The 25,704-nt window shown below is 43.3% G+C and overlaps 2 protein-coding genes across 3 annotated transcripts in view; one reads left to right on the top strand and one right to left on the bottom strand.

The window, feature by feature from the left end:
- Positions 1–25,704, top strand: part of LOC306923816 (solute carrier family 23 member 1) — a 253,967-nt gene that overhangs the window by 33,273 nt on the left and 194,990 nt on the right. The window lies entirely within an intron of this gene.
- On the bottom strand, positions 16,332–25,156 carry LOC306923691 (carbohydrate sulfotransferase 12-like). Of its 2 annotated transcripts, none has more exons than XM_079501938.1 (4): positions 25,018–25,156; positions 18,654–18,806; positions 17,749–17,928; positions 16,332–17,139 (listed from the first exon to the last, which is right to left on the bottom strand). In XM_079501938.1, the coding sequence occupies exons 1-4, from the start codon at positions 25,144–25,146 to the stop codon at positions 16,588–16,590; spliced, it is 1,014 nt and encodes a 337-aa protein (XP_079358064.1). In that variant the 5' UTR covers positions 25,147–25,156; the 3' UTR covers positions 16,332–16,587. The 2 variants fall into 2 exon arrangements, with proteins under 2 accessions (XP_079358064.1, XP_079358065.1); XM_079501939.1 differs by lacking the exon at positions 25,018–25,156 and adding an exon at positions 20,161–20,232.

Raw genomic sequence — 25,704 nt, 5'->3', positions numbered from 1 at the left:
TTTTCAACCTATCTTCATATAATAGGTCCTCACTAATAATCATGAAAAAACTTTTTTCTACTTGGTCTGTGTCTCATAGGAGGGCTGTGGGCAGTTCAGAAACCGTCTTCCAGTGACATCGTCGATGGGGAATACAAGCTAATAGAAACTGCAGGCTTTCTAGTCCTGAAAAGTTGCAATGCGAAAATGGAAGCCATCGTTCTCACGATAATGAAAATCTAAACATTTTTGTAAAAAAATCATGTTTAAAAAAATTATCTGCCTAATGATGATGTCACTGGAAGACGGTTTCTAAACTGCCCACAGCCCTCCCATGAGACACAGACTGAGTAGAAAAGAATCGTGCCATTTTATCATGATTATTAGTGAGGACCTATTATATGAAGATAGGTTGAAAAGTGGTGAAGTGGTCCTTTAACAATCAGCATCCTTAATACTATCTCTTCTCCCCCATTGCCCCACTTGCATGCATGTCTACAAACACAAAACATTGTCATCAGATGCCCCCCAGACCGCCACGCACAGAAAGATCATGGCCCACCCAGATCATGGCCCACCCAGATCCTTCCATGCCTAGTCAATACACACATTCTGTATCCGCCGCTGACATGTTTCTTGTAAATGTGGTGAAATCCTGCCTCTTTTGCAGACACCTTCTATTGAGGATAATTACAGCTATTATATGTAATTACTAATCATTGACACATTGGTAGTACTCGACGCTTTGCGGCCATTGGCACTGCTCTGTAATGAGACAGTGTGGTCATGGAACAGGTAGTTTCACTTGAGCTTTCCAACTGTGTAGCCGCTGCCAGATACCCATAAATCACAATTAAGGGGTTTATTTGGCTGATATAACGCGTTGTGGTAGACTTCAGATGTCTTTTGTTGTTGTTGCTGTTGTTTTGTTACTCATGTTACGAATGTTACGAATTTGAGTACTTACTGGGAACTCCTCTTAAGATTTCCCAAGGAAGTTCCAAGTTCATATGAGTCCAGATATCTGATGATCTCAGGTTGCCCAACCACGTCTCTATCACCTCAGGCAGCTAAAGAAATTTGGCATGGGACCGAGGATTCTGAGTACCTTCTACAGAAGTACTATTGGAAGTGTTCTGACTGGAAGTTTCACTGCCTGCAGGTTTGGAAGCTGTTCTGCTCTCAACCGCTCTGCAATGGAGAGGGTGATGCGAACAGCACAGAACATCTGTGGGTGTGAGCTTCCCTCCATCCAGAACCTCTACAATAGCCAGTGTGTTGCTAGACAAAAATTGTGCCATTTTATCATGATTATTAGTGAGGACCTATTATATGAAGATAGGTTGAAAAGTGGTGAAGTGGTCCTTTAATGAACTGCAAGTCTGAGGAGCCCTGACAAAATTAATTTCACCCCTTTTTTACTGTAAAGCTTATTAAGGTGTGACAATAAAGTATTTCTGAGTTATGATTGCATTACTGTACACATGTAGAGCATATAGGAAAGTCCTCCCATTATCACTGCTGCTCTCAATCAGTTTCTTTATGATTATTATTAGTATTCTGGGAATGGGTCAAAAAGTGATGCTGGCCAGTAATTTGAGAAGATGTGCACCTGCTGTCCGCTATAGAATTGTGGTCCCCTGCGGACAATGATAACAGTCCGTTTTAAAGAAAAAATTCAATGGCATGTTATGTTATTAATAAAATGTTTGTGTTTTGCCAGTTATTTTGGGGCCCACTAATCAAATCCCTGCCCTATATACCATTCAAATAAAGTAGTGTTACCAAATAAATAATCAGTGAGACTCCCTTGAAACGCTCAGTTAACACCACAGAATACTTGAAGGCCCTCCACTGTAAACACAGTTACACTTCAAACAGTCACATCCACAAAAGAGTTTGCACAAAGCTTATGGAAAGGGATCCGTCCCATGGGGCACGTGTTAAGAGGCACCTGACCTCTTTGCATTTGAAGACAGCGCCTGTTCTCGTATATCAATACACCTCCGCGGGCCATTAGGCCTTGTTTACTGTTGATGCAAAGCTACAGTACTATGGCCGCCCACACACACATCGGGCCCCATTCCCTTTCGTTATTGTCCCCGGCTATCGTTTTGCCCCCCACAGGACTGTATGTTTTTCTTCCTTTTTAAGGCGTTGATCATTCCAAAACGTTGTTACCTCAAAGAAATCAATAAAAACAAGAATTTATGAACATCAATAATCACCAGCCGCTGCCTTATATGTCCAGAATTGCGCTATGAAATGTAAATATCTGTATCTATGTGTATTTGTGTGTGTGTGGAAACAACAACAGGATCTGTCCGGATGACTTTGTAACTGTGAGAGTAGCCGTACTACAAAATGGAACCAAAGGACCCTTTTATAACAATGAACTCTAAGACTGTACAAATGGACTGTTATGGGTCCATTTGGTTGTATTTGTACACTCTCGGGTAGCCCATTCTCCAAACCATTATATATCGCATCTCACGCACAGCTGTCGGTTGTAGTGTTGACATTGGCAGGTATAAAGAACATCTGTCATATGTGTCAAAATCGCGGCGGTCCGCGGTAGTCTGCATGGCGGTCCGCGGGTACAGTGGGGGTCCCCGCGGAGGTCGGCGAGGTAGCCTGCGTGGGGGTCCGCGGGTACAGTGACTGAGACTCAAATGTGTTACTGTTAACCCATTAAATCAGCGGGTGTGCGTGTGCTCAACTGCTCATGCAGGTCTGCTCACTGTTTAGCTGCGCTGCACTGTTATGCTCAAAGTAGTTACCCTAAAGAATTCTGAGGCAACATGGCGGCAACGAGGCAGCCAATCAGGACGCCAGGTCCTAAGTACGGCATCCGATGAGATTTTGGTCGCGGAAGCCTTCCCGAGAGGATATAAGCCCAGCTTGCTCTTCAAGCAGCTGGCAAAAAGAAACCTCAAATTATTGCTTTCTTCATTGAAGGTACCTGCATTGGTCTGCTATTTTTGAAAAATCGTGAAAATATTTATTTCAGAAAACTGGAGGATTTAGAAGGATTTTTTTAAATTTTGAAATGGGTCAAATGATAAGGGACAATATCGGTGGCACCCAACTGTAATGCTGTTAATGCATTGGGAACACAAATCAGCCCGGGAATGTGAATGACAGTGGCCTCCCGACATCATTCCAGATTTACATAAAAATATGCAGATAAAAGCATGAAGACAAAGTGTGTCAAGCAGCTGATCAGTCTATGGAAAAATCTCTCAGCCTAGAAAAACTCGTTTCAGGGAGCTGGAGCAGCTGACCTCAGCCCTGTTTCCAGTTGTAGAAACCTGTCAGGGAGCTGGAGCAGCTGACCTCAGCCCTGTTTCCAGTTGTAGAAACCTGTCTAGGGAGCTGGAGCAGCTGACCTCAGCCCTGTTTCCAGTTGTAGAAACATGTCATGCCCTGAATAATAATGAATGACCACACTGTCAGATTTGGCCTATACTACAATAGTTTCTGCAATATAATTATTACTATTATTACCAGTAAGACACAATAAAGGGCGAGGTCGCGTGCACGCATCCGCATGGGTGATGGCAGAAGGCAGCCGTTTCGAACGAAAATCAACCGATAATTCCCAGTAGGTTACTTATTACGCCGATCTTATCTAGCCGATCAGCTCGTCTGGAGCCTACTGGCTGCGATTGGCGTTGATGACACGTTAAACGATCTTATTGGTCTACTCAGGTCTACTGGACATGATGGGAGCCTACTGAAAATGACAAGCCTCCTCATACCCTCCCCTAAACTTAACCGCAAGCATGTCGCAGCGTGGTCCTAATATTAACGCATGTTCGCCAACCTTAATCCTGTCGTTTTTTTTTATCAGTCGGCAGAGCATGCCCATACTCGTCGAAAACAATCGTACTGGTCCTAAGTGATCACTGCGGTCTTGTCTATTGATAACAGTCGAATCGGGTGCTTTATCATGGGGGGGTCAGATCAACATACTGTATGGAATGAATTATGTACTGGCCATACAGTATATGGAGTGTGTCTTGAGTGTACAGGGTTTGATGAGGTCAGATCAACATATGGAATGTCAGAACAGGAAGGACGGGTTGGGAGGTTCAACATACAGTATGGAATGTCAGAACAGGTCAAAAGGGTTTGAGGGTTGAGGTCAGATGTAGAGTTGCTGACGGCTCCATATATGCAGATCTAGGTGATGAGCCAGTCTTCTCCATGTATGGATATCCAGGGTTAGATGAGGTCAGTGATCTTCATATTATCCATATATGGTGGCGTGACGTGTCACGAGGTGCGATGTCACGAGGCGTGACCATAATGGAGGCGTGATGAATATTATAAAACTTGTAAAGCATCTGTGTCATTGTCTCCACCAGCCACAGACGTGTGTGTGTGTGTGTGTGTGTGTGTGTGTGTGTGTGTGTGTGTGTGTGTGTGTGTGTGTGTGTGTGTGTGTGTGTGTGTGTGTGTGTGTGTGTGTGTGTGTGTGTGTGTGCAATCCATGCATGCATGCGCACGTGACGTGCGTGTGTTTGTTTTGATTTGTGTCGGTCCCGCCGCACGCGTGTGTTTGATTTGGTTTTGATTTGGTCATTTGATTGAGGCCAGGTATGACTCAGTGCACACTGCAAACAGAATCAGCCATCCTCCATCCCAACTCACTCTTGGGTGTGAGAGTGAGTTGCTTTTAGTGATTAAAGGATTTAGGGAGCTTTCCCTACTCTGGACCAAATTGTTTGTTTAATGCCTGCGGGTATTCAGAGAGAGAGCATTGCATCAGTCAGTTTGCGTAGTTTCGGCACTTTTCGGCTTTAGGTCACTGATGAGAGATGCAACTGAATGTTGATGGTTTAGAAACTAATCCATCATATCTGCAACATTCTTTTTGTGTCAGTCAATCTCCCCAATTGCTCCTTACACTAAGGTCAAAGGTCACCGTGACTGCTTAGTGCTGGGTGGCCGGGTCATCTATCGAAATATTCCTATTGTAATTATGCCTCACAAATGTTCTCGTTATGCTTATTTAATAAACTGAATTGAAGTTGATAAAGCGAATCATGTCATGGCTAAGGAAACAAATGAGCACAGGTTAAAAAAATAAGAAATTATAGACAATATTCTTCGTGAAAATAAAATAAAAGGGTCAAGGACATAGACATGTCTTGCCATGTTTTTTTGTATGTCCATGTACGGTGTTGATGACCCCTGATCTGCACACTAACAACGTTCACTGGAGCAGTGGCAACGGATTCGAGTGAAAATCAACCGATAATTCCCAGTAGGTTACTTATCAAGCCGACCTTATCGACCTACTGCATGTAGCGGGTGGCAGTGGAACGCCTGTTCCTTTGTTCTATAACAAAGTATAGCTAGACCCCACCCCAGTAGTGTCACTGCATTGCTGTAACTTGGTTTATATATTTCATATTTTAATATTCACAATTTTAAATATATAGTGTCAGGATGACATGCTCATTAATATGTTGCAGGAGATTTGTGGTATTGTATGCGATATCGGTACCACATTTGTCATGGTGTGTGTGAGTCAAGTCAACTGTATGACCACAGTGGAAAAGAACATGGCATGACATCATTGTCGTGCCATGACAACACTTTGAGGGCATTAAATTGATTGATCATCAACATGACACCTTAATTGACACCACAACTATTCAAGCTACGTTGACAAACACAAAACTAGTTTAGCTTGTAGAACTTCCTGTCTCCTCATGTCCCCAAGTAACACTGTCTGAAAGGGCATCTGCAATAACCTAATATGTATAGTAAGTATACTGCGCACGCCACCCATTCACCTTTGCAGCTAAGTGTCCCTTTCTCAGACTGCAACTGTACTTACTGTATAAGACACATTTATTGAAATCCCAAACATGGAATATACTTGGACCATGCATTATGCCACATATAATGCCTGTCTCAGGACGGCCACCTGCCAGTATACAGTGGATAACTTCCCAGTCTTGCTGGGTAAGTTGGGTAACTATATAGCTAACTACTTTAACCCTGACATCCCAATTCTGGGCAAAAAGGACAATTGCTGATCTACAAGGTCACAACATGCCGTAATGTGTTGTGAGCTTGTAGATCGGCTTTTCCCCAAAAATAAGTTTTGATAAGTGACTTATTTTTAAATGTGTAGCACAATGGAATAGAGTAGACACTATGACACGTCAAGAGTCAATTAGTACTGTAGGCTATACATTTGTGTTCTGGTAATATCATTGATCACTTGTTTTGCATGTCCGTGGCAAAAATAAAACATGAATGGAAATGTCCATCATACAAGCTGGCATAGTGATGCCCCCGGGTGCAGATAGCTGGCATAGTGATGCCCCCGGGTGCAGATAGCTGCTGTACTATCATGGTTATTGGTGGTGGCGGCAATACTAATAATTTTAGTCTGGATATATCAAATCCTGTGTTGAGGATCACACAAGATTCAAGAATAGCATGCACTTTATGAACAAAATAACACCCAAACCACACAATGAATGAAAAGGTTTCATAATTACAGTCTGCTTGAGGTGTAATGCAGCTTGATGTTTTTCATACCAATAGTTGCATGAAAGCATCATGCTTTTGTTATACACACCCATGTACACACCCATGGTACTGTGCCAAGAGAACTCACAAATTAAAACAAACGCACGCACACGCAGTCAAGTTGTCTACCGATGTTAACCATCTCAAACCCTCACCCTCTCCCACGGGGCAGCACACCTAAACCTAACCTTAACCCTCTCCCAACCCTTAACGCACCCCTCACCAACCTTAATCCGGTCGTTTTAACGCACCCCTCACCCATGGACAAATTAGCCATTGGGCCAGTGGGGCCGTGGTCCAGGGGCCCTTGGCTCTCAGGGGCCCTTCGGGGTTTGACGCCCTGGGGGCTGGGGCCCTTCATTGGCCATTGATTTTGTTAAATTTAGGTCAAAAAGATGATAAAAACACGGAAAATCACGAAAATGTTGCGTGCACGCGCGCTATCGGGCCCTTCAAAATGTACCGGCCCAGGGGCGCTCGTGGGGGGGTTAATCCGTTCAAACCCGTCTCTTTCCTTTTGTTATTTTAATCCATTGGATGATATATGCCCCAATCTCTTAACTACATTTTCTCGTCCACGGACATGGAGAAAACGGATTAGAAAGTAAATAATTACAATTACAATTTACAATTTAGGCATTTAGCAGACGCTCTTAATCCAGAGCGACTTACATTAAGCAATAACAAAAGCATGGCATACATCACATATATAAAAAGTAGTTATCATGAATCATGCGTAAACTAAGAACGTAACAGTGGAGTATCTATGTAAACTATACATACTATACTATATAATATATTATACATGTGTACTATAAAGTGCTATGACTACATAAAGTGCAATTCTAGAGCTGTCTACGTAACAAGCTATAAGTCTGTTTAAAATACTATCTAAGTCTACATAATGTGCTATCTAAGGGGCTAGGCTAGGGCAAGTGCTACGGGCCATGGTGGAGTCTGAAGAGGTGGGTTTTCAGACTACGGCGGAAGATTGGGAGTGAGGCTGCAGTTCTGACTGTGATGGGAAGTGCATTCCATAGTTTTGGAGCCAGAAGGGAGAAGAGTTTGGGACGTGTGGAGCGTTGTCCCGGCGTTTTTAGTGAAGGTACCTCCAGCTTCCCTGCGTTGGCTGATCTGAGTGCGCGGGAGGGTTTGTAGGGTACGATCATACTTGTGAGATATGGGGATATGGAGATATGGGGGGGCCATGCCGCCATAATAAACTTCGTTAATTCATTTAAAATTCATCCACCGCAGAGGAGCTGTCATTGGTCGAAAGCCAGTGCACCTCACAGGGCTAGAGGGCTGAGCAGAGCCTTCTATAGGCTGTTGAGTAAATCAACAGAGGTGTGGCACCCCCAGGAGAGTGTGACCCAACTTAATGTGTTTTAACACCAGGGAAGCCGTACTTTAGTAATAGGGTTTCCTTTAGCTCCGGCACCCCATGTCACAAATACCCATACCCTTCCTGAAGGGAGATGTCTAGTCTCAATATTTCATATCAATGGTCTTTTGTCAGGTGTGTGCTGTGAACAACAAGTGTGACTCAGCCTTTTTACACATTACCAAATTTAACTAGACAAGGAAGGTAAACAAATATATATACAAGGAACACTGACAAATTATACTCTGGGAAATGCTCAAATTAAAAACCTATGCACTACCAGCACTCACGGAATACCAGCACTCACGGAACTGTCCTTAAAGGAGAATTCCATGCTAGAAGGCTTTCTTACCGTGATTTGCAGTTGTTTAATATCCAAATAAGTGGTCCAGTTGTTATTTTGTGAAACATCCCCTTCCCCACCATAAGCCCTTCCGTGCCACAGTTCTGTGAGTGCTGGTATTCTCTTGTTTATCAGGTTCTTCCCAGACCGTGCACCCGATAAAATGCTCAAGAGACATTAAGATGAATTGCAGTCGTGACAACGCCTACTGACTGGCAAACTGGCAAAAACTTCGGACGGCGATTACAGACGAACGATACGGACTACCAAAAGTCTGTCTGTGGTGTTTTAATCGGATAGGTCCAGAGATCATGTGTATTTCTGTGATATTTGGACAAAATATGTAGGAGGAGCAACAAGTGTGTTTTGGACAAAATACAACATTTCCTGACGGAAATGGGCGTGGCCTATATGGTTAGATGCGTAATGACCCAAGGAATCCAGGGAAAAAGAAATTGAACCTATGGTTAAAGAGTTATAAGCCAAAACGTAAAGTGGGCTGTTATAGCGCCAGACAGTAGCCTTGTGGTTAGAGTGTCCGCCCTGAAACTGGGAGGTCGGGGTTCGATCCCCGGCCGGGTCATACCAAAGACTGTAAAAATGGGACCCAATGCCTCCCTGCTTGGCACTCAGCATCAAAGGGTTGGATTGGGGGTCAAATCTACTAATCAAATGATTCCCGAGCGCAGCGCACGCTGCAGCTCACCGCTCCTTGGCTGCGGCTCAACCGCTCCAAGAGATGGGTCAAATGCGGAGAACAAATTTCACTGCGGTAACGTGTGTGACAAATCGTATGACTTTGACTTTGACCATGAGGCCGACCGATATAATTATAAGTTAATTCATTTTAGTAATTATTATGAACCTATTATTATGACGAGACGAGAAAAAAAAGATGAGATGAGCTGTTTTGGGGGGAAATGGTGCCATCTAATGGCTAAAAGCGAGATTATAGTACGTGTGGCTTTTTTCAGCCAATTTCATTGGGAAAAAAATGCTGTCTGTATTACACTTATTACACTATTACACTATTATACTTATTACACTATTACACTAATATACTTATTACACTATTACATTTGTTACACTTGCACTTATCGGATTGAGGGAACATAGGGCTGAGGGAACATAGGGTCTGTTTTGGAATGAGGGAACATAGGGTCTGTTTTGGAATGAGGGAACATAGGGCTGAGGGAACATAGGGCTGAGGCATGTTCCCATTCCCACCACCACTGATAATCGTAATACATGATGATCATATGTTAGGGGGAAAAATCACGGTACTCCGTCTTTAACTAACTAGGCTGACAACTGACCAACTGACCCATTAGGCTGAATAACCTATTCAACCTGTTAAGGCCGTGACAAGGTCTTTATTCATGTGTGTTGGGGGACTTGCACTTTTTGCATTGATTATGAAAATGTAAGTGTGTGTGTGTGTGTGTGTGTGTGTGTGTGTGTGTGTGTGTGTGTGTGTGCGTGCGTGCGTGCGTGCGTGCGTGCGTGCGTGCGTGCGTGCGTGCGTGCGTGCGTGCGTGCGTGCGTGCGTGCGTGCGTGCGTGCGTGCGTGCGTGCGTGCGTGCGTGCGTGCGTGCGTGCGTGCGTGCGTGCGTGCGTGCGTGCGTGCGTGCGTGTGCGCGTGTGCGTGCGTGCCCCATGTGTAGACAAAGTCAAGGATGTCTATAAGGACTCATTTATCATTTATCCAAGTGATATGTGGCAAAAGGCTATATAAAGACCTCTTTGCGTGTGAGATAAATATTCACTGCCTCAACGTCTAGGGTCTAGGGTCTTCATCTAGGATAAGGATCTAGGGTCTTCATCTAGGATAAGGATCTAGGGTCTTCATCTAGGATAAGGATCTAGGGTCTTCATCTAGGATAAGGATCTAGGGTCTTCATCTAGGATAAGGATCTAGGGTCTTCATCTAGGATAAGGATCTAGGGTCTTCATCTAGGATAAGGATCTAGGGTCTTCATCTAGGATAAGGATCTAGGGTCTTCATCTAGGATAAGGATCTAGGGTCTTCATCTAGGATAAGGATCTAGGGTCTTCATCTAAGATAAGGATCTAGGGTCTTCATCTAGGATAAGGATCTAGGGTCTTCATCTAGGATAAGGATCTAGGGTCTTCATCTAGGATAAGGATCTAGGGTTTTCATCTAAGATAAGGATCTAGGGTCTTCATCTAGGATAAGGATCTAGGGTCTTCATCTAGGATAAGGATCTAGGGTCTTCATCTAGGATAAGGATCTAGGGTCTTCATCCACCGAGGGTAAACTCCAGACTTTTTTATTGTGCGGCACGTACCGGCACAACTTCAAGCCACGTGGCTTATTTGTCTTGTGATCTACAGTTGGGTGCCACCGATATTGTCCCTTATCATTTGACCCATTTAGGCCTGACCTCAACATTTAAAAAAAATCCTTCTAAATCCTACAGTTTTCTGAAATAAATATTTTCACGATTTTTCAAAAATAGCAGACCTACAAGCTCGTAGCGCGCCACTCGGTGGCGCGCTATGAGCTTGTAGATCTGCTTGTAGATCTGCTTGTAGATCCAATGCTGGCCTATTTAACATTGGATTCATTGCAAACAGACCACTAGGGGGCGAGCCCAACTCGTTTGCGATGGTTTTTGAAAACCTCATGCCCATACCTAACACCATGCCAAAAATCTAAAACTTGTCACCAAGTGCATAATTGTTATGATTTTGTATGTATTAAATCCCAGTTTATAGGCATTTTAAGCTTACTGAGGCCACCGTGGACGCCATCTTGACAATAATGCCTTTCCAGAAGTTATTTTCACCCAAAATGTTTATATGTTATTTAGCATACCCAATACTAATAGAATCCATTGGAAAATCTATTTTATCAATTATTATTTTATTTTTTTACATATTAAATCCAAGCTTTATAGGCCTTTTGCAGCTATTGTGGACGCAATCTTGAAAATGATGCCTTTCCAGAAGTTATTTTTTCCTACATTTTAGTATGTTATTTAGCACACCCAATACTAATATAATCCATTGAATTTTTTCTTTTATCCATTATTATGGTTTTTAACCATATACTGGCCCATTTAATATTAGATTCATTGCAAACGGACCACTAGGGGGCGAGCCCAACTCGTTTGCGATGGTTTTTGAAAACCTTATGCCCATCCCTAACACCATACCAAAAATCAAGAACTTGTCACCAAGTGCATAATTGTTATGATTTTTTATGTATTAAATCCCAGTTTATAGGCATTTTAAGCTCCCGGCAGCCATCGTGGACGCCATCTTGAAAATGATGCCTTTCCAGAAGTTATTTTTTCCTAATTTTTTAGTATGTTATTTAGCACACCCAATACTAATAGAATCCATTGGAAAATCTCTTTTATCAATTATTTTGATTTATAACCATATACTGATCCCATTTAATATTAGATTCATTGCAAACGGACCACTAGGGGGCGCTCCCAACTCGTTTGCGATGGTTTTTGAAAACCTTATAACCATACCTACCACCATACCAAAAATCTAAAACTTGTCACCAAGTGCACGATTTTAACGAATTCAGACCCAGCTACATGGGATCTTAGGCTATGTGATATTTTTTAGTCTGATATTATGACGACGCAGTTTGTTTGGGTCTATCGCCAGAGGCATATATTTAACCCAATATAGGGACGCGGAATTACGTTAATGTCTCCTCCCCCGCCTGTGCCAGAACGTGAAATTACGTCTTTCTTTAATATAGTTTTTTGTTTGTTTTTATATCACTTCGCTGGGGCTGTAAATATTTTTATTTCCCCTCATTTTGATGTAAGAGAATATGTTCTGGAGGTATTTCTACCAAGTACAATATAAAAAGTAACATTAGGTTCCAATATGGCGGCATGTTTTCCAATATGGCGGCCAATAAACTGCATAAATGTACATCTGCTCATGGTTATTGCACAGTTGGTGATACAAACATGAAATTTGGCACAGACCACCTTTATGACACCCTAATTCATAATCAACCTTGGGCCACGCAGAATTCCTAATTTTTTAAAGATGGCCACCAGTTTTCAAAATCGACTATCACTTTGCTGGGGCTGAATCTTTGATTTCCCCCTAATTTTGATATAAGAGAATATGTTCTGGAGGTATTTCTACCAGGTAAGTTAAAAAATAACATTAAGTTCCAATATGTTGGCATGTTTTCCAATATGGCTGCCGATAAATTGCATAAACTGTACTACTCATGGTTCATGGCTCATGGTTAATCCACAGTTGGTGATGCAAGCATGAAATATGGCACAGATCACCTTTATACCACCCTAATTGGTAATCAACCTCGTGCCATGCAGAATTCCTAACTATCATGTAAATTTCCCGCCTAGCTATTATTCAGGTTCAGGGAATCCGCGTGCACAATTTCACGGAAATCCCACGATGTGTTCATGATTTGCGGCATTTTGTTTGAAACTGAGCACTCCTGCGAACTTTGGATGGAGTCTGACAAATCTGAAAGACCCGTTTCGTGTAATGGCTCTAGAGTGACTGTACCAATTTGTGTGATGTTTGAACAAAATGTGTAGGTGTACTGTCCAAAAACGTGTCCAAAAAAGTGCACAAAGCGGCCTCCTGGTGGAGCTATAAGAGGTCAATGTGAAAACCTTGGGGCAGAGTATGGCTGCGATCAAGCCAACAGTGCCGGAAATTGGCTGTCCACAGACGGACGGACACACGGACGGACGGACGGACGGAGTGCAAAACATAATCTCTCCCCACGCCTTCGGCCTGGTGGAGACAATTAAATAATAGTACCTCAAGTTGCCATGTAGGCCTATTGCTGTACTTATTTTTTTTACATTGGGTAAAATATACCCGTGTTTAGTGATGGTGTAACAAAGAATATGTTTAGTGTTCTAGGGTTAAACGGTTTAAACCTACCTGAATGACGGAGATTCAACAACTGAGAATGGATGTAGTCCGTTGACAACAAACTTCGTGACCAGTGACCACTTGGTGACAATCAGGCTTTACTTTGGCTGGTGAGTTGCTACAGTTGGGTGCCACCGATATTGTCCCTTATCATTTGACCCATTTAGGCCTGACCTCAAAATTTTAAAAAATCCTTCTAAATCCTCCAGTTTTCTGAAATAAATATTTTTACGATTTTTCAAAAATAGCAGACCTACAAGCTCGTAGCGGTGGCGCGCTATGAGCTTGTAGATCTGCTATTTTTCAATAGCTAAATTATAACATAATGTTTAAAACACCAAAAGGGGTTCCCGCCCAAAATGGGTTAACTGTCCTTTTGCGCAGATCACGCAAATCTCAGCAAAAAGAAAAGGACAATATCGATGGCCTCCAACTGTACCACTGCTACTAGTAGCTGTTGCTGCTGCTGGTGTTGTTGACGGGCGAGTAGTCCCAGTCCCATGTTTGAGTCTGTGTGTCTGAGACGTCTGTAACACATCAAACACTTTAAAGGTTGATGCCATCATGTACCATTAAATGTTTAGATAAACCAGAGGTGCAACCTGTTTTTGCGCCGATTAATTTTCCACACGTATTGCACTTGGATTGTCTACTATAGTGAAGCCATACTTTAGAGCGACAAGAGCGTTTACCACGGGCACCGTCCATTCTGTTGCTCGCTCTCCGAGTAGCATGATCTGATTCTACTCAGCTGTTTTTTGTGTGTGTGTGTGTGTGTGTGTGCGCGTGCGCGTGCGTGCGTGCGTGCGGGGTGTCACCCGATCAATCAATCAATCATGTAAGTTAGACAGGTCCTGACAGGAACCGATAACCCCTCTCCCATTTGTTTATATTGTGTTTAGGATCCAAGATGGCCGCAGCACCAGGAGGGGTGAGCGGGCGGGGTCGACATATGCCCTTACTGGGCTGCATTCAAGACACCTGCCTTGTGTCCGACACATGACTTGTGTCTGAACACAGCTTTGATGGATGTGTTCTGCCCCCCCTCCCCCCCATCAAACAAAATGTTTGGTCAAACCATATGGGCTTCCATTGGAAATGCATTGGAGCGGCCATTAAACACAGACACAAGACAAACACAAGAAAGGTGTCTTGAATGTGTGAACGCAGCCCAGTTGGGCATATGTCGACCCCACTCGCTCACCTCCGCCCCACCCCCTCCTGGTGCTACGGCCATCTTGGATCCTAAACACAATATAAACAAATGGGAGAGGGGTGGGGCCGAGAAAGGCCCTTATTAGTGTAACGGCTACCCAAGGATGTTCGGTTCGGTACCAGATTGGTCCCGAGGTTCGGGACCCAGCCCTAATTTCAACTGACTGCTAGCAAGAGACTTGTCTGTATAAGAAGTTTTAACACGTCTGTTCCCATCATGCAGACTCCCAGCAGGGAGACAGCTACCAGTGTGACTCAAAACCTTGAGGCTTGTGTAGGTTCAAACCTAATCGCATTATATCTATTGTCTTGCATGCCTTCCTGGACCGCACCTCTGAGACACCTATATGCATAGCAGATGATTCTTGATGTAAAATCAGTATAATCCACTCAGTCTGAAGGAGCTTTACCTTTGAGAGGGGCCAATTAAGCAACCCCACCCCACCCCATTTTCATTGTAACTGTGAAAAGAGTTCAGCCTAGCTGTTTTTTAATACTCTGTTTTTAGCTTAAGGAAGAACTGTAAATATACCACATAAAATCAAATCGAACAAGACAAGTATATCTCATGTTGCAGTCAATCATTTGACTTGAGAGTATAAGGAATAAGTTGGATTTGTTCTGTTGTGGCTGTAAGTGTGTATTCAGTAATGGAAGAAGTAATCACATTTTGGGAACAATATCCAGTGTTGTCCCTGAACGCGTTCAACCCTTTCATATTTTTGGTGTACGTGAACTGAACGTACACGTATGCCTGTTCAAAGTTTCTTTTTGTTTCCTTTTTAACGATCAAAGCCTGTTTTTGGCTTTGATAGTTACAGTTAGTGAAGACGGACATGGTAGATGTCCTATTGCCAGGTTTCGCAAAAACACGACTGCACAGTTAAGACAGAACTGCTATTTTGGTGGAAGGAGAAGAGGAAGAAAAAAAACAGACAAATACAATAAGTCAAGAAGTCCCTTCGGGCTTTCCCCTTAAGAAATAACCTGTGACATCACAAATTACAGGTATGGTTCTGTGTGACATCAAAGTTAGGAAATGCAGATACTCAAGGTAGAGTTTCCTTTTGAATACTAGATTAGATTAGACTAGAGACTACAGCACACAACTGCAAAGCCTACGTCAAGGGGTGAAGTCACTCTCTGTAAAGGTCTTTGAACACTGCAAGTCTGAAATGTTCATATATGCGTTTTGTCATATCCGTTATCCAAGGATACTGAGCCACTAACAATATTGTTGACAGATGTGAAAAAATGCAGAAAATCTAAACTGTTCTGAAAATTATTTTGACAGATGTCACTATCAGAGTTGGTTTAAAGTTAACAATAATCCGTAAATGACAAAATATGAGCTTGTATTTATTTCATCGCACTTGACATGTGCAAATAAGACCTTACCAATGTGCTATCTTTTTTTTCTTCTTGTTCAAATCACATACAAAGCAGTTTGTCACACTTCATCTGAGCATGGAGGCAGGGCCGGTCCTAAGCAATCTGGCGCACTAAGCAGGATTTTTTTTACTCTGTCCCAAAAATTGGGGAGGCACTGGGGGGACACTGGGGAGGCACTAGGGAGGCCCTGGGCAGACATTGGGGAGGTACTGGGGAGGCACTGGGGGGACACTGGGGAGGCACTAGGGAGGCCCTGGGCAGACATTGGGGAGGTACTGGGGAGGCACTGTGGGGACACTAGGGAGTCACTAGGGAGGCCCTGCATGGGCAGACATTGGGGAGGTACTGTGGAGGCACTGGGGGGACACTGGGGAGGCACTAGGGAGGCCCTGGGCAGACATTGGGGAGGTACTGGGGGGGACACTGGGGAGGCACTATAGGGAGGCCCTGGGCAGACATTGGGGAGGTACTGGGGAGGCACTGGGGGGGACACTGGGGAGGCACAGGGGAGTCACTATAGGGAGGCCCTGGGCAGACATTGGGGAGGTACTGTGGAGGCACTGGGGGGACACTGGGGAGGCACTAGGGAGGCCCTGGGCAGACATTGGGGAGGTACTGGGGAGGCACTGGGGGAACACTGGGGAGGCACTAGGGAGGCCCTGGGCAGACATTGGGGAGGTACTGGGGGAACACTGGAGAGGCACTGGGGGAACACTGGGAAGACAGAGTTGGGACAGAGTCGGCCTGTAGGAAGAACCGGGCCTGCATGGAGGCGACGTCATTTCTCCAGGAGTGCTTGTGATTAATTAAGGATGGAGTCTGGTCTGTCGTAACCAAAGAGCTTGAAATCAGTCTCATACAGCTTGTAGAGTTCCCTCCGGGCCGCTAGAGGCACGGTGCTGAACCACTCAACCAACCAGTTGCTGGTTGTGATGTCACTTTTTTTCCCCTGATGTGATATGGGGAACTTCACCACATCATCTACCCTCAGCTGACGCAGAAGCTGCTCAGCGTCCTCCTCGACCGACTCCATATGGCCCACAAAGTCATACTGGATCTGGCAGGGGTGGCAAAGCCGGTAAATCTGCCGCCAGTGTTCGTTGACTTGGTTCATCTCCGTCTGGGGGTCCAGGACATACTGGATGAAGTGGGCAAAGGATGGGCGAATCCCCCTGGCGAACGCATCAGCCGCGGAGGCAGGGGGCGTCTTCTTAGCGTAGCGCCGCAGCATGTCCTGAGCGTAGCGGTAGTAGAACCGATCCTTGAGTTCCTCAAACTTGTCGCGGTAGGCGGAGATGAGGCGCACAAAGGGATCCCGCACAAACAGGAACTTTGTGTACGTTTTTAGCTTCAGCTTTGAGAAATAAACATCACAGAAAATGCAATTGAGAGGGTGATAGGATTTGTAAAAATGCAGCGCACCTGAAATTCTATACAGTTTACATATTCTTTTTGAAACAAGGACTGATAGCTCAGTGACAACTGTACTGATCTTTTTAGTTATGGAATTAAGCTCTGGAAGGATATTCTTCCTTCAAATAAGTGATTTATGATTTATAAAAATATTTTGCTACGACAGTAATATGCACTGTGGCCCTCTGGAGTGAGTGTGGAAATATATTGGCCCTCGCCATCGTCAAAGTTGCCCACCCCTTGATTGAAAAGTTTATTAACAGTTTGCAGAATTACAGTACATTTCAAGCACAAACTCAATACAAAGGCTGTTAACTGTGAGTGGACGACCCAATTAAGCATTACACTTGTTTACAATAGGGTCCACCATGTTCAATTCATCAAAACATTTAGAGACGTACAAATAGACACTTCTATACAGACAAAGAACAGAACAGGAATTCATCATAATGGAGGTAAAAAGGGAAAAGAAACATATACAGTGAGGGGAAAAGGGGGGGGGGGGGGGGGGGGGGATTCAGATTTTACGGGAGCCCTGTCATAGACTTACCTCCATGAACTGACGTGAGAACTCGCCGTAACGCTGCCCGAACTTGTTGAAGGTGAAATGCATGCTTGGCTCGTGGGCCAGAATACCGTTAATAGCCAGTGGATCCTTGTAGGGGACACCGTCCTGCAGTGCAATCCCACTCAACACCAACATGACCCGCTTCCAGTTAGTGCACGCCACCTAGACACAAGGAGTAAACGTTTCGATAATTTGTTGAGGGGCGCTATTTACAGGTTTAATGTTTGTTTTTAGTTCAATGTTTGTCTTAAAAACGCCATTGACAATGACGGAAAAAAATTACGTATATTGTCCATCATTACGTCATATTGTCTCTTTATTGTTAATGACATTTCATGTTTGTGTTGGCACCGTTTGTTTTACATCACCATTACATCACCATATCAACATGCAAGTTGCCATAACCTGCATTTGTGATACATTATATAATTTGGAGTTCCCGTCCTGAATGGGTTAATTCAGGGGTTTTCAACTGATTGTGAACGAGGGACCACCACCCTGACTTAGAATCAACCTGGCCACTGTTGTTTTGGGTGGGGATATGGGCTAAGATTAGTGCTTTTGTAACACAAGTTTGCTATATGAATCCCATGTGTATACATACCATTGCTTCTCAACCAATGCTACATTGTCAATGACTACTAATAATGTCCTAATGATAATGACTCAACCAGACAATCCAGTGCACTTCCCCCTCTTGAGATTCTATAACTCCCCTTTTCTGTTGAATTTCATCATACGTCACCAGGTCATTCAGTTCACTGTTTCTCAAAAAATCCAATCAAATACTGCATTACTACATGCAATACATCCATGGACCACCAGTGGGCCACGGGCCACCTGTTGAACCCCTGGGTTAATTAAGGGCTACTGTACATGTACATTACCTTAGGAACATAGCAGTAGATGATGCCGTGTACGTCATCCACTATAAGGTGATCCAGTTCCTCGTCAGGGATGTCATCGATGGAGCGGTTCTTCCCAGGGTACACCAAGCCATCGCTATTGCACATCTCCTTAAGCAGAAGCCGTCTCTGCTCCTGTCCGTTCAGTACAGTCCAGGAAGGTTATCAATAAATTCGACAATTCAACTCTGAAGCTGTCCATAACTTGACTCAATCATCGTTTTGTATAAATGATAAATTACTTCAGCAGAATATGATGGTGTTGACGGTGAAAATAACCGATCAACAAGCTCAGAACACGTGTACGTGTCGATATCATATTTAATTGACATCAATTATTTATTTATTATTAAGGGACCAAGCACGTCCCGAAGGGATATGATCCCTTATTGTTTTTGTCTGGTTTTTCTCTCTTCTTCTCCTCCTTCTTCCGCCAAAAATAGCAGTTCTGGCTGAACCGTGCAGTCGGTTTTCGCAAAACGTGGCAATATGGTAGAGGGCCATGCCGAACGGTGACTATGAGAAGCCCATGGCTATAGCACTCAATTGAAAATGCAAACTTTGAACGCGCATAGCTCATGAACCGTTTGACTGTCGGCAATGAATTTTTTTTATTTTTATTTCAGTTTATTTCTCCATTAATCCATGAGCCATGGTTTCTACAAAGCAAAGCAAAGCAAAGAAGTGGAATGCATTAACAACTAGCATTCAAGCAGTAGTAGTACATAATGAACAATAGCAGTAGAACATAAGGACATAACATGGTAGGCTACAATGGTAGGCATAGCAAGACAACTATGTAACTCTGACCAACAGAATAGACAAAGCCAGGTCGGCACTGGGCATTTAAACACTAGAACAGGGGTTCTCAACCCGTGGGTCGTGACCCCTCGGGGGGGTCGCCAAATTATTTTAGGGGGTCCCCAAATTATTTAAAAAATAAATAAATAAAATTATTTTGTTTTAAAAAAAAAAAATCACGATTTTTCAAAAATAGCAGACCTACAAGCTCGTAGCGCGCCACTCGGTGGCGCGCTATGAGCTTGTAGATCTGCTATTTTTAAATAGCTAAATTATAACAATGCTTAAAACACCAAAAGGGGTTCCCGCCCAAAATGGTTTAAGGTTATTGTAGCAGTCAATTTATATTGGGGGTCGGGAGGGGGCGGGGGTCCCGAGACGTTGCCAAAGCATTTTCGGGGGTCCCCGGCCAAAAACGTTGAGAACCCCTGCACTAGAACATATGAAACAATAAGGACCATATTGAATGACAATATTCAATGGCAAGTATATCAAATATAAATGATGAATGATAAGCTGCAAGCTACATTGCAAAGCAAATATATAACTCTGAATAAACAGGTATCAATTAGAACTGGGCATTTAAACCCTAGAGACAATATATTGTAAAATGAAGTCTAACAACTCAGAACATAGAACATGTGGCATACAAAGGATATACTCAGGTCAAAGCAGAACAAAGGCTTACATGGTCAAGTACGCATGGCTGGAGTAGTGGGTAGACACATTGAGATGTGCAGGTGCTGCATGTGGCCTGAGTGAAGGCTGGAAACTGAGTGAGGGCTATGCAGTGAGTTGCTGATTATATAAGGACACACCTGGACTGTGATTGGCCAATGAGTTAAGTGGTATCATGGCAAACACCTGTGTCTCATTGGGGATGCAAAGAATGGGAAATGTCCACCAGAGGCTGCCATTCAGACAGCATGGAGATAATACCTGCTTGGTCCCGCCTTATCGCCGTTTGCAGTTATATTTATTATTATTTTTCTTAGCTCAATTGCACCCAAAAAAACTGAACCTTTAACATTCAGTAGATTTTCTGTGGTCTGGGGTTTTCTGGCTCAAACAAGTGCTCAAATGTTCCTGTGGACTGTGGTGCAAGAGTCCACAACTCCCATATATGACATACCCAATTTGCCAGCAGATGTCACTGTTGAGGCCTTTTTGCCCGTTTTATTGCAGCTCAAAAGGCTTCAGAACACACAGAGAAAACCCCAGACCACCGAAAATCAACTGAATGTTCAAAGTTCAGGTTGTGTGGGTGTAATTGACGTTATAAAACCTACAAGAAAAAGGAAAAATAAATGAAAATGAATGTCATGAAACCTTTAAAGGTATATTCAGTGATTTCACTTAATTCAAATATTACTTATTTTTTCTTATTTTTTGGATAATCCTCCCTACTATAAAGTGTGCTGACCATATAAGGAGTTCCTCCCTGTCCCCAGTGAGCCCCTGGGGTCAAAAAACCCTAGTTTCGGTTTGGGCTTTGGGTGGCAAAGCCTTCATCCAATCAGGATGAGAGGGGCCTTCCTCCAATCATGATCGAGTGGGGCGGGCCTTGGTGCACGTGCTGTTGGTATGTTGTACTTCCCTCACTGTAGAGCGTGTGCATGAGCACATCTTGTTACCGGGGTGGACCAGGGTTTTTTCCAAATCACCCAAATCACTGAATGCTCCTTTAAGTCTGTGGGTTTCTTTTAATTTAACCGATTAACATTATTAGCAAGAGTTTGGGAGTAAGTAATAACTAGGCTATATTGCATTAATTGCAAGGGGTGCGCACGCTTATCCAACATACCATAGGACTGACATGCGGAAAACGATTGGATTAAGGTTGGCGAACATGCGTTAAGGTTGGCGACCGGATTAAGGTTGGCGAACATGCGTTAAGGTTAGCGACCGGATTAAGGTTGGCGAACATGCGTTAAGGTTGGCGACCGGATTAAGGTTGGCGAACATGCGTTAAGGTTGGCGAACATGCGTTAAGGTTGGCGAACATGTGTTAAGGTTGGCGAACATGGTTAAGGTTGGCGAACATGTGTTAAGGTTGGCGACTGGATTAAGGTTGGCGAACATGTGTTAAGGTTGGCGAACATGCGTTAAGGTTGGCGAACATGCGTTAAGGTTGGCGAACATGGTTAAGGTTGGCGAACATGGTTAAGGTTGGTGAACATGGTTAAGGTTGGCGAACATGTGTTAAGGTTGGCGAACATGCGTTAAGGTTGGCGAACATGCGTTAAGGTTGGCGAACATGGTTAAGGTTGGCGAACATGTGTTAAGGTTGGCGAACATGGTTAAGGTTGGTGAACATGGTTAAGGTTGGCGAACATGTGTTAAGGTTGGCGAACATGTGTTAAGGTTGGCGAACATGCGTTAAGGTTGGCGACCGGATTAAGGTTGGCGAACATGCGTTAAGGTTGGCGAACATGCGTTAAGGTTGGCGACCGGATTAAGGTTGGCGAACATGCGTTAAGGTTGGTGAACATGCGTTAAGGTTGGCGACCGGATTAAGGTTGACGAACATGGTTAAGGTTGGCGAACATGTGTTAAGTTTGGCGAACATGTGTTAAGGTTGGCGAACATGCATTAAGGTTGGCGAACATGTGTTAAGTTTGGCGAACATGTGTTAAGGTTGGCGAACATGCATTAAGGTTGGCGAACATGCGTTAAGGTTGGCGAACATGGTTAAGGTTGGCGAACATGTGTTAAGGTTGGCGAACATGTGTTAAGGTTGGCGAACATGTACTGCTCCGTGCTTGCCGTTATGGTTAGGTCAGGGTTTGAGGTAGGTTGTCATTGTCGGACCAATAGTATGTCGAAATTTAAGCCATTTTCCATTCCTGTAATGTTTGTTTATATTAACACACACACACACACACACACACACACACACACACACACACACACACACACACACACACACTGGGCCCGATTAAGCAAGTGGAATCTAATTACATATAATTGTACAGTTTTTAAGACGTGGGGGCGTGTGCAATGTCATATTACAATTATGGGCCAGGTAAGAAGCGCTTTCGACACCCCGTGGTGTGAGCAAAACGGCCTTGAATTAGTCATGGGAGTGTTTCAGGGAGTTTTGAGGCTTACCCAATGAACATGTCCGTACTATTCTCTTTACGACACCAGCTGATGTCCTCATGGAATGCGCCCTTTTCGGCAAGTGGTATTACATTTCTGCAGACTGGCACCATAGACATGACTGGTTAATTATTCATATTGCACTGCATGCTGTCACCTTTATGCCTCAAAAGAACAGATCCACAAGCTGTCACAGCCATGATGTGCATAGCTTGTAGGCCTATGTCTCTATTTTCTTGCAGTTTTCATTGGAAAGTCATTACAGCGGCGCAGCCATATGCTAAGGGAGGGAGATATACGCACATCATCACTTAATTTGTTTCTGTTCTAAGCATGAAAAACAGCTGTAAAAATCTTTATTCTAGTTGATTTGATTCATAAATGAATAACTAAGCCTTTGAAATGGCACCTACCTATACCTTTCAGATCGGAATGGAACTGCGAGTAGATAAGCAGCATTGGCTGGCAAATTGGCAATCCATGCGTAATGTTCCCAGAATCGTCTAACCCCCGAACATACAAGTTCGTTTGATATTGTTTAATTCGATAAAAATAGAACCATGTACCATACAGCGAATGAAAGCAAGATTCCTAAGGAATATGGGGAGTTTTACATTTTAAAAAACGGTTGAGAAATGAGAGAACCATGAGTGTTTATAATATCAAATATTATAAGAATAATATGAAAGACTATAGCCTATAGTGCATGCACGTATATGCACTGGCTGTTGCACACACACTCTTTATTTGTTTCTATTGAAAAACACCAGTAAAATAACGTTTATTTTATTTTATTTCATTCGAGTCACGACGAAGGAATGAGTTGAAATGCCATACGTGCGCCATGCGTATTGCTGCGGCCCCAATGTTATGGTCTTCGCTCGTAGCATTTTATTGAAGAAGAATTGAGTCGGGTGTGATACAGCATATGAAAGCTAACTTCCCAGTGATTATGGAGATGTTTTAATTTTTTAAAAGGTTGAGAAATGAGCGATATATGACCCTTTACAATCTCAACGTTTGAACGTTTGAGCCAGAAAGCTCGTCTCCTGCTGTTGCCATGTCTCATAGAAACAAGTAAATAGGTCTATAAACATACTCCCTAAAGAATCGCATATAACAGGGGTCTGCAACCTATTTTAAATGAAGTGCCATGTTTTTATTTTCTAGATAGTGAGTCTGCCATATCAAGATTAATTTTAATGACACCACATTAAAATTTCCAGCATATTTTGATTGTCCACAAATAAATAATGAATAAAGTTCTTCCTTCTTTTTACATATTTTCTTGCACATTGTTATAATGCTCATTATAAATATATATCCCCCTGCAGTCAGAGTTCATAGTTTTAATGAATTAATGTGATGCATTGTGAGCTGGTAGATCTGCTATTTTCAAAAGTAATCTTTGAAAAAAATAAGAATATTTTTGAAAAATGTTATTGAAACATTTAAAAACACAAATCTGTCATGGGGGTCACTGGCTTAGTTGGGCAAATGCATTCATCTGGGGGTCCTTGACATGGGAATGTCGCTGTGTGAGGATCACTGGTTTAAACAACATTAGGAGGAAAGCCCAAATAAGCACTTTAGAAACAAGAAAAGCAACCACAACTACCAATATTTACAAGCAACTTTGCAGAAAAAGAAAACAGACATGGCAACACTCCAGCAGCACTCCAGAGCCGCTCAAGTGTAAAATCAAACAGTGCTTTTTGCTTTTAAGACGTGGTCAGACCCAGGCGGAATCGGTATGCGCTGAGTGTTTTTAGGTCAAGGGGCTTAATAGCAAATTAGCGCAAAGCGAAAATAATTAACATATGGACACTCCCCCAATGCTAAATTATGCAGGAACGTGGTATTCCATATGAGTGAGCGCTCACCACGGCTTCCATAATACGAAAAGGCGCAGAGCGAGGGCGAAATCTGTATTACCGCATGGGTTTTTCGTCTTGCTTAATAGGGCCCATAATATTTGATTATTATCATCTTTACTGTGCTAGCCTATTGCCAACAATTCAACCAACTAACTGCAATCAATGGCAAACCACTTCACCTGTGGGCAGTGGGCCACATGTATATTGCATAATGCAATTTGCAACTTATCCACGTGTTCGGTATGAGGAGATGCATATATGTGTGTCGAAGTTTCATTGCCGACGGTCAAACGGTTCATGATGCTATGCGCGTTCAAAGTTTGCATTTTCAATTGAGTGCTATAGCGCCACCCTTTGGCCAATGGTTGTGGGCTTTGCATCCTCACCGTTTGGCATGGCCCTCTACCATATTTCCAAGTTTCACGAAAACCGACTGTAAGGTTCAGCCAGCACTGCTTGGTCCTTAAATAATAGGCATGAGTCATGACAGCAACACAGTTATGTGCTTGTGTATTGCACAAGCACATTAAAGGTGACTTATTAATAATAATTACATAGAATCTAACCTGTCTATCGTGGAGCTTGGCGTGCAGGCGTGGCGTGACAGCGACGGCGTCCCAGTAAATGATGATCAGGAGGATCGTGAAGGCAGAGCCCAGGAGCATGAAGATACGTAGCAGTCTGGATATTCCCATGGCGTCAGGGCTGGGGAGAAGTTAATTAATATTCACTATTATTTCAAACGCTTTGAACACGGTTCCGATAACTGAACGATTGTTCAAGTGCAAAATAGCAGATCTACACTTGTAGATCGGCTATTTTCGCTATTTCCGTGCGGCTGTGCGGCACCATTGTAGTAGCAGTATGTCTGATGCAGGGTTACAGGGTTAATCAGACTAAAGCCTGATTGGAATGGGACTAATATTACCACAAAGCCTTCCATATCGGTGCTTAATTACCCCACGACCTGTATAGGCCACACCTTGAGATACTATTTGATGGACAGTAATTGTTCACTGACTGAGCCCAAGGCTTGTTTTGTTTTCTTCTTTTTTTGTAGTAGTGGTTGCCTTTTTCTGTGTGCTGTATTTTCAACAAGGCTATAGCCTATACAACAAGGGTGCTGATCTACGGGCACACGACATGACGCTCTGCGCCGTGTTGTGAGCTTGTAGATCAGTTATTGAAATAATTATCTTCTCTTTCTTTTTTCTTTTTTTTTGTCTAATTACCTAACACTAAAGAACGCCTTA

Source organism: Electrona antarctica (genome assembly GCF_951216825.1).
Source record: "Electrona antarctica genome assembly, chromosome: 5".
NCBI classification, from domain to species: Eukaryota; Metazoa; Chordata; class Actinopteri; order Myctophiformes; family Myctophidae; genus Electrona; species Electrona antarctica.
Note: the sequence above shows the minus strand (reverse complement) of the source record. Positions and strands in the feature narration are given on the sequence as shown.